The sequence below is a fragment of the Carcharhinus amblyrhynchos genome, chromosome 17, assembly GCF_965287045.1.
Source record: "Carcharhinus amblyrhynchos chromosome 17, sCarAmb.v2.hapA, whole genome shotgun sequence".
NCBI lineage: Eukaryota > Metazoa > Chordata > Chondrichthyes > Carcharhiniformes > Carcharhinidae > Carcharhinus > Carcharhinus amblyrhynchos.
This window is the reverse complement of record NC_137340.1, coordinates 56,047,338-56,062,339: the sequence shown is the minus strand read 5'-3', so window position 1 is coordinate 56,062,339 and position 15,002 is coordinate 56,047,338. Positions and strand designations below refer to the sequence as shown.

Here is a 15,002-nt window from a genome sequence, read left to right as displayed (position 1 = left end):
GTGAGTTGTTTCATTCTCCGTCACCATTCACAGGTTTGTGAAAGGCTGGCGGAGTTTCGGTCTAATCTGGTGGTTGTGGATTCACTGATTCTGTTTTTCGTGTGTGACTGGCTCTTGTGATCTGCCTCCCCACCCCCCTCCCCATGCCCCCCCCCCACACGCCTCCCCACCCCCCTCCCCTCCCCCACACCCCTCCCCACCCCCCTCCGGGTTCCTCTGATCTGCCCCAGTGATCAACGATGATATCAATCGATTATATTGATTAGTTTGTGTACATTGAAAGTCCTGAACATTTGCGACATGTAGAGTTGTCCAGACAGGATTAAAGTGTGTCAGAACGTCACAGCAGTTATCCAAACCATCCTAAAGTATATCACCTGAAAATTTCAGTGTGCCCCCCCACCCCGCCTCCCCCCAGGTCCTGCCAGGCACCTTTCAATGCCTCATTTTGCCCTTGGTGGGTGCGACCCCTTGTTCCAATATCTGTACAGTGAATCAGCTTGAGGATAATCTTGACTGACATACTGGTGGGCGGAACTGGTCTGCCTGGTATTACTGGTTATATTTAAAGAGCTTGCTCGCTGAGTGGTTCAGTGTGCAGTGAATTCGAAACCTGTCTCCAAGTGTGGCCCAAGCTGATCGCAGCCTGAACAATGTCTGCAAAATCTCTGGCAAAAGGTAATGGAGTGAAAAGCTGAGAGAGAGACTGGCAGACAGTCTCTGCCTCTCACCCTGTGCCCCTCTCTCTTTACCTCATTGTCTTTGTTTAATCCCCGTTGCTCCATGAGTCTGTTTGTGAATGTGTGAACGTGCCTGTGTGTGGTTGTGACCTCAATTTGAGCTTCTCCTATTTGCGTTCCACTTCTTGCGTGTACAACTCACTGTGCTGGTGTACCTGGCTGTCTCTTTGGGCTAACCCTCTAGATTCAGAGACGGTGGCAGAATGCTTAACGCTGCTGCCTCACGGCCCCAGGGACCTGGGTTCGATCCTCAGCTTGGGTCACTGTGTGGAGTTTGCACATTCTCCCCATGTCTGTGTGGGTTTCCTCCCACAGCCCAAAAGACGAGCTGGTTAGGGTGCATTGGCTGTGCTAAATTCTCCCTCAGTGTACCCGAACAGGCACCAGTGTGGCAACTAGGGGATTTTCACAGTAACTTCATTGCAGTGTTAATGTAAACCTGACTTGTGACACTAATAAATAAACATTAGTTGTTTGTTGGACAGATGTGTCTCTCTCTGCCCAGTCTCTCTGTATTGTTGTTCTGCTCCCCTTGCTCCCAACATGTGTGATATTGTCCTGGTGTTGCTGCAGGATTGAAGTGGTGGGGGGGATGGGACCTTGGGTCGATCCTACTGACTGCAGCAAGTTAAGAATGGAGCTGGTAGCCCAGTGAGCTTGGCAGCAGCACAGGGGGAGGGTGGGGGCATTTCCACACTGAGGCACCTTGGAGAGTGGGTAAGAGTTAGTTTCTGTGCTGGAGTCCTGGGCTCAGAGGAGTGAACCTCGAGAGGCAGCGTCAGAACTGTGAGGACAGTCATAGCTGCCTGCGGAGGGGTGGGGGGAGGTCCCTCCATGGGTCATGGGTCAGTTGAGAGGGAAATCCCCCCCACCCGCATTCCCGGGAAGTTGCTGCGGGTCCGCCTGCTGTCCTTCCCACATGATGGGGCCACTCCCAATATCAGGGAAATAAGAAGTGAGATTTAATTGGCTCCATAACTGACCAGGTTGCCAGCCCCCTGGCTGCTGCTGTTCCCGGCGTTGGGAATAGTCCACAGTGATGGGAAGCTGGCGAGATCCCCTTCCAATGCCTCCCGCCACCATTTTCCGACTCCTCACACTCCTGCCCAGTTTCCAGGGGCAATGTTAAAATTCAGCCTGTTCTCTTGTGTTTTGTGACGAGTGTTCTTACCTCACACGGACTCATTCACAATCCATGGGTGGGGTTTTCCAGCCTCGCCCATCCTGAATCTGTAAAATCCCGCCCAAGGTCAATGGACCTTTTGATTGTCCGCCCCTCGCCCACTCCCATTCCAGTGCTGGGCGAGGCGGTAAGATTGCAGCCCAGGTATTTTACAGAACCATTGAATACAGAAGGGAGTCACTCGGTCTATTTATTGTGCCTATCCTGGCTCTCTGACTGAGCTTTGCAATGAGAGCCACCCTCCTACTCCTACCCCATTGCCCAGCTAATTGTTCCATTTCAAATACTTATTTATTCAACTCCCTTTTGAAAGATTCTATTGAATCTACTGGCACCACCCAGCAACACCGGCCTGAAGATCATCCATCCATCACAACTCTCCATTATGAATCTTATTCAGCTTTTAATTTAAACACCTTCCAAGTATTCCAGTTTAATGAGACACAAGGACAGTAATTCAATTATTTCTTTATTAAACACTTCTGGTACCAACTCAAACATAAACAGTCGCAGCTCATTAACTCTTTACTGAACTTTAACTCTAACTGAACATCAACTTTCAACTGAATTTTAACTCTTAAACTGCACTTTAACTGAACAGTAACTTTAACTATTTAACTGGAAATACATATTACCTTGGCCTTGAAATATCCTCAATGTAGAATCTATCTTCTTCACTGAAGCATCCTTCAGGGCACCTGTCTTGTGATGGTTATTCTCTCCTGAGTTATTGCTGGCAAATGAAGCCTCACATTATTGACCAATCCTCCATTGCTTCCAGAAGACTCTCTGTCATTCAGCCAATTGTGTAACCAGAAACCGATCACATGGCTCAAACATCCAATGAAATTACTTGCAAACGGTGCCATTATGCTGAGTTCAATCTGCATGCTGCACACATAACGGTAATAAATTAAAGACACAACGTTTGGGTTAATGTCAGCAACATCCCTTATCTGGGAAGTTTCGGATCTTAGCTCCCAGACCAGAATCTCTTTACCACCTGCAACTGGCTTTAACTAAAAGTTGACTAAAAATCCCAGCATGCAAGATAAAGGGGGGGCGTTTTAGAACGGAGTTGAGGAGGAACTTCTTCACTCAAAGGGTGGTGAATCTCTGGAATTCTCTGCCCGTTGAAGTGGTGGAGGCTGCCTCGCTAAATATTTTCAAGAAGCGGGTTGATGGGTTTTTGATAAGAGAGGGGATTAAGGGTTATGGGGAGAGGGCGGGAATGTGGAACTGAGCCACGACAGATCAGCCATGATCTTATTGAATGGCAGGGCAGGCTCGAAGGGCTAGATGGCCTATTCCTGCTCCTATTTCTTATGTTCTTATGTTTAACTCTCAGCCAGAAAAGCCAGTTTAAAGCCATTATTATTGTTATATTATTGTTGTAGCCGTTCTTTCTCCATCCACAGTTCCTCCTCTCAATCCTGGAGTCTAAAACGAAATGGATCACAGACCATTACCAAACTCTTTCCCAGTCAGATAGTATCAGAACATGTTACAAATGTTAAATTTACAATTCACAGAATTTTTGATTCGTAACAATATTTTCATATGAAACCATTCTGTTACTTTTCCTTTCTGGAAAGGAAACGATATCTATCTCAGTGCTGCCTGTATCTATCTGTCTAACTGCTATAGTACCGTTCAGATTAACTGGGCAGACTGAGACAATGTGTGAAGTTTAATGTTCAGATGTGTGAAATCAGGAGTGTTAACTGTGGACATTCCTGCCCTGTAACCTGTCACTACATCGTTAATGAACTCTCTCTCCGCTGGTGACCTTTGGATCACCAGACTATCCTTGCTCTTCATTTGTCACTTCTTCATTTAGCAATCTTGTGTCAAATAAAAAATAAAACTCTCTAGGTTACCAATCTGCTAAATGTACTTTAGTGAAATCTAATAAAACTGGTACCATTCCGAGCGGGTCATATAATACCTTACCCAAAATCATTATCATTGAACCATTTCAGGTGCAGAGTTAAGCACAGGACAATCATAAATTATTGGTAGAAATGGAAAAGGAAAACTAAATGTAAATCGGGATTTTGGAGAGTTATGAAGGTTTAACTCTCCAATGTATTTAATATTTAAAGATCACCCATATTTACATAATAAACACTTTTGTGACAACTACCATTTTAAATTTAAAATTCCAACAGTCACAGTTCAAAATCTGCCTCCTACTCACTGACACCTGCTCTGTTCTTTAGTGACTCAGTTAACCCAATGCCCCACTGTACAAGCACAATTCCAGTGATTCCCTCCAGTTTAACAAATTACAGAGAAACTTCTCCATCATTTCATCAGCTTCGGGCAATTTTATTTATGGATAATATGATCTGCTAAAAATGTGTTATTTGTCCCTCTTCTAATCATTTCCACTCCTGTAACCCTGGTAACCTAAATAATAGGAAAAAAATCCTATCATCTGTTGTTACGTAATTGATGTTCTCACAGAAACTTAACTCCCAAATTATTAACATTTAAATACATTGAATCAATGAGTGGCACAGTGGGTTAACACTGCTGTCTCACAGCGCCAGGGACCCGGGTTTGATTCCCCGGGGGGCACGGTGACACAGTGGGTTAACACTGCTGCCTCACAGCGCCAGGGACCCGGGTTCGATTCCCGGGGGCACGGTGACACAGTGGGTTAACACTGCTGCCTCACAGCGCCAGGGACCCGGGTTCGATTCCCGGGGGCACGGTGACACAGTGGGTTAGCACTGCTGTCTCACAGCGCCAGGGACCCGGGTTCGATTCCCGGGGGCACGGTGACACAGTGGGTTAGCACTGCTGTCTCACAGCGCCAGGGACCCGGGTTCGATTCCCCGGGGGGCACGGTGACACAGTGGTTAACACTGCTGCCTCACAGTGCCAGGGACCCGGGTTCGATTCCCGGGGGCACAGTGACACAGTGGGTTAGCACTGCTGTCTCACAGTGCCAGGGACCCGGGTTCGATTCCCGGGGGCACAGTGACACAGTGTGTAGGCACTGCTGTCTCACAGCGCCAGGGACCCGAGTTCGATTCCCGGGGGCACGGTGACACAGTGGGTTAACACTGCTGCCTCACAGTGCCAGGGACCTGGGTTCGATTCCCGGGGGCACGGTGACACAGTGGGTTAACACTGCTGTCTCACAGCGCCAGGGACCTGGGTTCGATTCCCGGGGGCACAGTGACACAGTGTGTAGGCACTGCTGTCTCACAGCGCCAGGGACCCGAGTTCGATTCCCGGGGGCACGGTGACACAGTGGGTTAACACTGCTGTCTCACAGCGCCAGGGACCCGGGTTCGATTCCCAGGGGCATGGTGACACAGTGGGTTAACGCTGCTGTCTCACAGCGCCAGGGACCTGGGTTCGATTCCCAGGGGCACGGTGACACAGTGGGTTAACGCTGCTGCCTCACAGCGCCAGGGACCCGGGTTCGATTCCCGGGGGCACGGTGACACAGTGGGTTAACGCTGCTGCCTCACAGCGCCAGGGACCCGGCTTCGATTCCCGAGGGCACGGTGACACAGTGGGTTAACGCTGCTGCCTCACAGCGCCAGGGACCCGGGTTCAATTCCCAGGGGCACGGTGACACAGTGGGTTAACACTGCTGTCTCACAGCGCTAGGGACCCGGGTTCGATTCCCAGGGGCACGGTGACACAGTGGGTTAACGCTGCTGCCTCACAGCGCCAGGGACCCGGGTTCGAATCCCAGGGGCACGGTGACACAGTGGGTTAACGCTGCTGCCTCACAGCGCCAGGGACCCGGGTTCGATTCCCGGGGACACGGTGACACAGTGGGTTAGCGCTGCTGCCTCACAGCGCCAGGGACCCGGGTTCGATTCCCGGGGGCACAGTGACACAGTGGGTTAGCGCTGCTGCCTCACAGCGCCAGAGACCCGGGTTCGATTCCCGGGGGCACGGTTACACAGTGGGTTAGCACTGCTGTCTCACAGCGCCAGGAACCCGGGTTCGATTCCCGGGGGTCACGGTGACACAGTGGGTTAGCGCTGCTGCCTCACAGCACCAGGGACCTGGGTTCGATTCCCGGGGGCACGGTGACACAGTGTGTTAGCACTGCTGTCTCACAGCGCCAGGGACCCGGGTTCGATTCCCGGGGGCACGGTGACACAGTGGGTTAGCACTGCTGCCTCACAGCACCAGGGACCCAGGTTCGATTCTGGCTCGGGTCACTGTCTGTGCAGAGTCTGCACATTCTCCCCGTATCTGCGTGGGTTTCCTCCAGATGCTCCAGTTTCCTCCCACAGTCTGAAGATGTGCAGGTTAGGTGGATTACTGTGTTTACGCTGGCATCTCTGCATCTTAGGTGGATTGGCCATGCTAAATTATCGCTAGTATCAGGGGGATTGGCAGGAGTTACAGGATTAGGGTCTGGGTGGGATTGTGGTTGATACAGACTTGATGGGCCAAATGGCCTCTTTCTGTACTTTACATGTGTGATTCGAACAGACTTTATACCCATGTTCACATGGGTGTAACTGCAGATAAAACTTACACAATACAGAAAACACAAAACAAACAGATATTACTTTGTTAAATTATCCCAGATTCAAATGATGACATCATGAACCGAGAATATGTTTTAATTTATCCCTCTTTAATAACAAATCAGAAGTGTATTCCCTCGAAACCCAAACCCACTCTCTCTCCATTACCCTTTATTTTCAAAATTAAAACGTATTTACCCCTTTAGAATTTAGGTAACTTCCCATTTATATGAACTTTTATGCATTCAATTTATTTAATCAATTAAATATCAGAAACCGCAACGTTTAAGTATAACCATTCATTTCAGTTCAAAAGGGAACAGTGAGGAAATCTGAATGAGACAAACCCTTCAGGTCTCAGTTACCACTCGGCTGTGACCTGTTCATTATTTGCAATTCACGATCTACCCAGAACAAAGAACAAAGAAAATTCCAGCACAGGAACAGGCCCTTCGGCCCTCCAAGCCTGCACCGACCACGCTGTCCAACTCAACTAAAACCCCCTACCCTTCCGGGGACCATATCCCTCTATTCCCATCCTATTCATGTACTTGTCAAGACGCCCCTTAAAAGTCACTACAGTATCCGCTTCCACTCCCTCCCCCGGCAGCGAGTTCCAGGCACCCACCACCCTCTGTGTAAAAAATCTACCTCGTACATCTCCTTTAAACCTTACCCCTCGCACCTTAAACCTGTGCCCCGAGTAATTGACTCTTCCACCCTGGGAAAAGCTTGTGACCTAGTTAAAACAAAATACAAAAGATACATTGACCTTGGAGCCAAATACATTAATTTGGTCTCGAAAGCTCTGTCAAATGAACCAAAAATAAAATTCATAATCTCCAATGTCTATAAATAATCACCAAGTTAGGAACAGAAGATGGTGAAATCTCCACCAGTTAAAAAATAAGACATAAAACAAATTCCAATGTGATGGTGTCACAATTTTCCAAACTGAGACCAGGGAAAGAGCACACAGTTCAGTCCAAGCTCTAAACCCTTTCTTATCATAGAATCCCTACAGTGCAGAAGGAGGCCATTCAGCCCATCGAGCCTGCGCTGACCACAATGCACCCAGGCTCTGTTCCCATAACCCCATGCATCTACCTTGCTAATCCCATGACACTCGGGTCAATTTGGCTTGGCCAATCAACCTAGCCTGCACATCTTTGGAGTGTGGGAAAAAACTGAAGCACCCGGAGGAAACCCACGCAGACACGGGGAGAACATGCAAACTCCACACAGACAGTTGACCCAAGACTGGAATTGAACCCGGTTTCCTGGTGCTGTGAGGCAGCAGCACTAACCCCTGTGCCACTGTGCTACCCAATCACAACATGAACCCAGGATTATTGAAAGTTCAGATTAGTTATTTCAAATTCCAATTTATGTACTTTGATTTTAAAATTGCAATTTTGACTGTAACTAGAAACCAATCACATGGCTCAAACATCCAATGAAATTACTTGCAAACAGTGCCATTATGCTGAGTTCAATCTGTATGCTGCACACATAACAGTAATAAATTAAAGACACGACATCTGGGTTAATGTCAGCAACATCCCTTATCTGGGAAGTTTCAGATCTCAGCTCCCAGACCAGAATCTCTTTACTGCCTGCATCTGGCTTTAATTAAAAGTTGACCAAAAATCCCAGCATGCTTAACTCTCAGCCAGAAAAGCCAGTTTTAAGCCATTATTGTTGTTAAATTATTGTTGTAGCCGTCCTTTCTCCATCCACACTGAAACTTTCCCAGTCTTGTATCCAGATTGTTGCTTCACCTTTAATCCCACAGGTTCCACTTGTACCAGCAGCTCAGGTCAGCACCGAAAACAGAACCAGACGGCACAGCCTCAAGATAAAGGGGGTGCAGTTTTGAACAGAGTTGAGGGGGAACTTCTTCACTCAAAGGGTGGTGAATCTCTGGAATTCTCTCCCTGTTGAAGTGGTGGAGGCTGCCTCACTAAATATATTTAAGCCACGGGTTGATGGGTTTTTGACAGACAAGGGAATTAAGGGTTATGGGGAGAGGGCGGGAATGTGGAACTGATCCACTTCAGATCAGCCATGATCTTATTGAATGGCGGGGCAGGCTCGAAGGGCTAGGTGGCCTACTCCTGCTCCTATTTCTTATGTTCTTATGTTCACCTGATTGAACCCCTGCTGAAAGCCTACATTCCAGGCAGCTGTACTTGCTTCTCCATCACTTTATCAAAGAACTCAATTAAGTTTGTCAAACACATTTATCCTTTAACAAATATTAACAAATCTCAGAGCGTAACTCACTAGTGAATAATTCTGGTTCCTCTTATCAATCTGTAACTGGCTGTGAAATCCCACACCAATCCACACTGTTGGCTCACTGGGGTGTTGGCTAAATACACAGTGCCAGCTTCCACGCTATTTGTTGCCTGGGTCCTGGACACCTAAATCCTACAATAGTCCATTTTTGCAATGATCAATGAGTGTTTCCTGTCTTTTTGCAGGGAGTCCGCCCCCTGGCCCTGTGCCTGCTGGAATGATCCGTGTGTACAGCATGAGATATTGTCCATTTGCCCACCGCACTCTCCTGGTCCTGGAAGCCAAAGGAATCAAGTAAGATCAATCTTTCCAAACGTTTGGTCTGAGTTCACGTTGGGCACTTCTCTCGGTTTTGGCCCGCTCAGTGATCCAGGACAGTCACATCTGGCCCTCTCGAGGCCATCTACCTCCCCAGGAAACAGGAGAAGACCATTCAGCCCCTCAATCCTGCTCCACTATTCAATCCAATCGTGGCTGATTCTTTACCTCAACTCCATGTTCCTGTCCTAACCCTTCATTCATGAAGAGATCGGGAATCTATCAATCCCCGTCTGGAGCAGACACAGAATTCCAAAGCTTCACAACCTCGTAAATGCAGAAACTTCTCCTTATCTCAAATAATCAGCCATGACCTTGAGAAGGTGTCTCTGTGTTCGAGACTCCCCAGTCATGGGAAACAATCTCTCCGTATCTAATCTCTGTCAAGATACTCAGAACCTTAGATGTTTCAATGAGATTATTTCTCAATCTTCCCAGGACCCAGTTGAGTGGGTCGATCACTGGCGAATTCTCTCAGCTGCGATCCAGCTAACCCGGCAAACTAGCAGTTCAATCATTGCAGGGGGCTCAAAGTTGAAGAGTAGAGCATGTTCCAAACCAGTTCAGTGCCAAAGACAAACATGAAAGGTTCCTAACTGAAGGAAACAGTCCAGTTACAGATGGTAGGTTCATCCAGAGAGCTTCAGGTTCTTCTCGTCTCTGCTCCAGGTGACCAGGGGGGAACTACACTCAGGTTTTTCGAATTGACCACAAGTTTTGCCTGTCCCAGGAGAGGGCAGGGTTAGGGGTTAGAAGGTGAAAAGCAAGCTCAGGACAGGTAAATGTGAGAGGCAATCTAGAACAGGGCAGGAGCAGTGGAGGAGTGGGAAACTTGGAATGGGAAAGCAATGCTGGGGAGTTCCCAGTGCACCAGGCAAGGACTGGGCCTGGAGCAGGTATCACCCTCACAAACAGCCTCAATTCCTATTCTGAGAGTTATCTAGACCTTTAACCTGGTAAAAACACCCCAAGGTGCATCACAGGAACATTATCAACCAAACTTATAGGAACAATGTGCAGGGTGTACGGGGGGAAAGGCAGGGGAATGGCACTAAGTCATGATGCCTGTTTGGAGAGCTGGTGCAGACACGATGGACTGAATGGCCTCCTCCCGCACCGTGACAATTCTGTGAGAATTTGACCCAGAGGGTGATATTTTGACCGGTGACCAAAAGCTTGGTCAATGAGGCAGATTTGAAGGAGTTTGTTGGAGTTGGGGAGGAGGTAGATAAGCAGCAGTGTTTAGAGAGGAGGTTCGGAGTTTCAGATCCGGACAGCTGACCTGCCAGTGACAGAATAATTAAAATCAGGGACTGGAAAATCACTGAGATCTCAGAGCTTTATGGAGCTGGAGAGAGATCCAGGGGTCTGAGCAAGAACAGGCTCGAAAACAAGGTTGAGAGTAATCTTAGATGAAAATCTTAAGGGCCGTAGTTTGTGGTCTTGCTGTGATTATAGAATCCTACAGTGCCGAAGGAACCATTCAGCCCATCTAATCTGTACCGACAACAATCCCACTCCAGCTCTATCCCCGGAACCCCACATATTTACCCCGCAAATCCCTCTAACCTACACATCCCGGAACACTAAGGGGCAATTTAGCATAGCCTATCCACCTTTGGGCTGTGGGAGGAAAGGAGCACCTGGAGGAAACCCATGCAGACATGGGGGGAATGTGCAGACTTCACACAGACAGTGCCTCAAGCCAGGAATTGAACCTGGGTCCCTGGCGCTATGAGGCAGTAGTACTAACCACTGTGCCACCGTGCTGCTGAGGAAGTGTTATTGTGACCTAGCTCATAAGCAACAGTTTCACACTCTAAATATACAGACAAGTTGCCAAAATCTTCCAGCCCTTCCCACTGGTGGGATCTTCCAGTCCCATCAATCACAACCCCTCACCCCTGATTGATGCGTTCTCTGGTGGCAGAGGGTGTAGATCACCCAAAACCCCAGAACCATCCTACCGGGGGCTAATGTTGGACTAGTTCTGCTGCCCAACAAGCCCACCCACAGGATGTGCTCAGATTCCTTCATGGTTTTTCCAGCTGAGGAAACCCTTGCTCCTCCTGAATGTCTGTATGATTTATTCACTCCCCAGTTTGCCATGTTTCCGATGGTTACTCGGATTTAATCCACACTCTATTCTCTCTCAGGTATGAAACAGTTAACATCAATCTGCTGAATAAACCTGACTGGTTTTTTGAGAAGAATCCTCTTGGTTTGGTGCCAGTATTGGAGACCTGCCAGAATGAGCTGGTCTGTGATTCTCCAATCACCTGTGAGTTTCTGGATGACAAGTATCCTGCGAAACGCCTCATTCCCAGTGACCCCTATGAGAAGGCCAAACAGAAGATGTTACTGGAACATTTCAGTAAGGTACACAGGGAATTGATGCATTTATTGGTCTCTTAGCTACTCAGACGCAGGGTAAAGGGACGAATGGCCTTCAGCCAGCTCATAGAATCATGCAGTTCAGAAAGAGGCCATTCAACCCATCATGCCTATGCTAGCTTTGATGTGGAGTTGCCGGCATTGGACTGGGGTGGACACAATAAGAAGTCTCACAACATCAGGTGAATGAAGGAGCAGTGCTCCGAGAGCTCGTGATACCAAATAAACCTGTTGGACTTTAACCTGGTGTTGTGAGACTTCCCACTGTGCTAGCTTTAGCTCTTCGATGAGTCGCTCTCTTGTGTCCTGCCACATAGCTGAGCACAACTTGCTAATTAATAGAGATCGATCAATGTGATTAGTCAAGAACCTAATAATATGTTAGCAATTATCAGGGTGCAGAAAGTGAACTAGATCGACCAGTGATTCCCCTGACTTCTGTTGCTGGAACTAATCCCTTCCTCCAAACGAGTCTAAACTGATTTGAAAGCTATTATTAGCTGGAGTCAATCTCCTGACACAGATATCTCTCACCCAAATCTCCTGTCTGAATCGAGAGGAAGGTGGAAAATTCCTCTTTCAAACTAATCAAAACACGGGAGGGAGGAGAGAAGAGCAGCCAATGGTGGCCAGTCGGAATTCTGAGTATTGGAACTCGGAGCGTCTGGAAATGAGTTCAGTTTGAATAAGGCAGAGGAAGGCCCTGTGGAGGGAGTACAGCTCTGTAAGGGGAATGTGGAATATGGAGAGGCTAATCCGGCAGCACCCGAGGGTGATGTTCCACACCTTTCAGACCAGATGCTCAGTCCATGTTGACTAAGGGGTTCTTTCACATTATAATCTCCTACAGCCTTCACTCTGCAGTTTAAACCAGGAATGTTGGCTTAGTATTTTCTTCTGAAGTGACCTTGCCTGTCCTGTTAACATTTCATAGCCACAAACCTGTAAAATCGAGCAGGAACCTTTCCCTGGCTCAGACTGTTACATTGAGAAGCCATTCAGCCCCTCGGACCTGTTTCCCTAATCAGTGAGATCAGGGGTGACCTGTTCTGAACTCAGTATAACCATCTTCACTCCATATCCCTCAGTACCATTAGCTAGAAATTTTTATCAATCTAAACTGTCAAGTTATTAATTGAGTTGCTCTTGACTGTTTTTTCTGAGAGACAATCCCACTATCTGACCACCAATGGCATTGACCATTTATGATGTGGGTATGCCGGTGTTGGACTGGGGTAAACACAGTAAAAAGTCTGACAACACCAGGTTTTAGTCCAACCGATTTATTTGATAGTAAACTCACAAGCTTTTGGGTTAGCCCCTTTGTCAGGTAAATGGAGAGTTCTAACTCTCCATTCACCTGACGAAGGGGCTAACCCGAAAGCTTGTGAGTTTACTATCAAATAAATCGGTTGGACTAAAACCTGGTGTTGTCAGACTTTTTACTGTATTGACCATTTAGCCACTGATTTGTTTTTATCTAGCTCCTTCCTGTAACTAGGCCCTCAGTGGTTTTTTGCTGAATTTTCACATTATATTGCCTTCAGATGCATCCCATCATTTTCTCCTCCAGTACTTCATTTTTGGTCAGTCAAGAACACAAGAGACAGGAGCAGGAGGAGACCACACATCCACCAGGTCTACTGTACCATTCACCATTGCTGATCCCAGGATTCCTGCCCATTTCCGTATCCCAAGATTTGTCCCTCCTATATTCAACAGGGGAACAAATTCCAATGATTCATTTGAGTGAAGACATTTCTCCTCAGCACAGTCTGAAATAACTGATCCCTTATCATGAGACTGTGCCCAATGTTCGAGATTCCCAGCCAGCAGGAACAACTTCACAGTGTCCATCCGGTAATAATCCATCCAAATCTTCTGTTTCAATGAGATGGCCTCTCATCTCTGTAAACTCCAGAGAATACAGACCAGGTTTACTCAAAATCTGCCATTCCTTATGATCCTGAGCTGGCTCCCCAAACTCTGCTATAACCCAGCAATGTTCTGTGTAAAGTAGACAAAGTTTGATATCTAATGTACTTACTAAGAGAATAAAGCCACAAGATTCAACAGTTTTTAAACAAAAAATATAAACTTTACAGAATTAGAAAAGTAAAACAATTTACAATATTTATTTCATACTCTAACATCCAGCACTGACACGAGGTACATGTGAATTAACAGACAAACTGTGGGCAAACACATTACATTGCACAATAAATGGCAGGTGCAACCAAGACAGATCCCATAGATTTTTAAACAACTAACCCAGGCGTCAGTATCCATTGTGTACTACCCAATCTCATTAAATCTCTCTTTCCCATATGAGGAATCTCCTGTCTTCCTCTTCGAAGATCTAACTTTTGAATTTCCTTCTTTCTTGCTCAGGCTCGATGACTGCACACCCCCTGATGGTTTAATTTCTTCTCCTGAGACCACTTGCACTAGTTTTTCAATGCTGCACTCCAGCACTGATATACAGGCACAACTTCAGTAATCCAGCCACACCACGCAGGCCATCAAAAGGATTACCTTTGCCCGAAAGGTCTAGAGTATAGAATCACCAACCTCCCACTGCCTTTTCAGATATCCAGCACATCCCCCGAGCCCTCGCCATCTGGAGCTTGCCAACAGCAGCACACTTGCTGCCTGGAGCCTTGCTTTGCTCCTCTCCTCCGTGCTTTCTCTCTCTGCTGGCTCCTATTCGTTGTTGCTTTTGGTGGCTTCTTCCCTTAATACAAAAGCAGATCAGAGGCTAGGAATATTGCAGTGAGTAACTGACCTCGTGACCCAGCAAAGCCTGTCCGCCATCTACAAAACACAAGCCAGGAGTGTGATGGAATACTCTCCACTTGCCTGGATGGGTGCAGCTCCAACACTCAGGAAGCTCGACACCATCCAGGACATTGCCGCCTGCTTGACTGTGAGCTTGCATGGAGGCAAGGCTGAAGGTAAATGCCAAGTTTTGATCCCAGACTGGAAACTGGAAACAACTGCCCTCAACTGTATTTACCATTTGCATAATTTGGAGAGGTTTGAAATCCAAAAATTAAGCCCCGATCCTTGTGATGATTTTATCAAAGAGAATATTTATTAAAAAAATGGAAAAAATGATACAGTAAAATAGAAGTAGACTTCGGTAAGAAATGGCTTCACATAATATCAATACTTTAAACAGGTCCAAACAATCTTAATTTAACTACCTTCAGAACTAGCTTTCCAGTCTGTTCCACAACACCTTATAGATTTTAGAACCTATAAAATCCACTAGTTTTTACCACACCGTTCCTTTACCTCTGTTGGGATTGCCTCTGAGGTTAACCAGCTGTTTGTGTTTCAGGTCAGGATTTCTTCCCATTGCTACTCCTGTAGTTGACTGAGATCTAAAACAATTCCCATGTTAGTTCCAGTATCTCCTTAAATACATTTTCTCCCTTTGATCTCTTTGTAATGTTGCCTAATTTATGTAGAACCGTCGTGTCCCAGATTTAATTACCTTAACCTCTATTTTAGCCTTTAGAATTTAGGAGAAAAGTAAGCTCACTTCATTCA

General features: G+C 46.9%; 1 protein-coding gene across 1 annotated transcript in view; it reads left to right on the top strand.

The window, feature by feature from the left end:
• The first annotated feature begins 583 nt into the window (after positions 1 to 583).
• Positions 584 to 15,002, top strand: part of LOC145354544 (glutathione S-transferase omega-1-like) — a 36,150-nt gene continuing 21,731 nt past the window's right edge. The window contains exons 1-3 of the mRNA XM_080205997.1: positions 584 to 678; positions 8,921 to 9,029; positions 11,210 to 11,432. Of these exons, the coding sequence (XP_080062123.1) occupies positions 654 to 678; positions 8,921 to 9,029; positions 11,210 to 11,432 (357 nt within the window). The 5' untranslated portion in view covers positions 584 to 653. The remainder of the gene's footprint in view (positions 679 to 8,920; positions 9,030 to 11,209; positions 11,433 to 15,002) is intronic.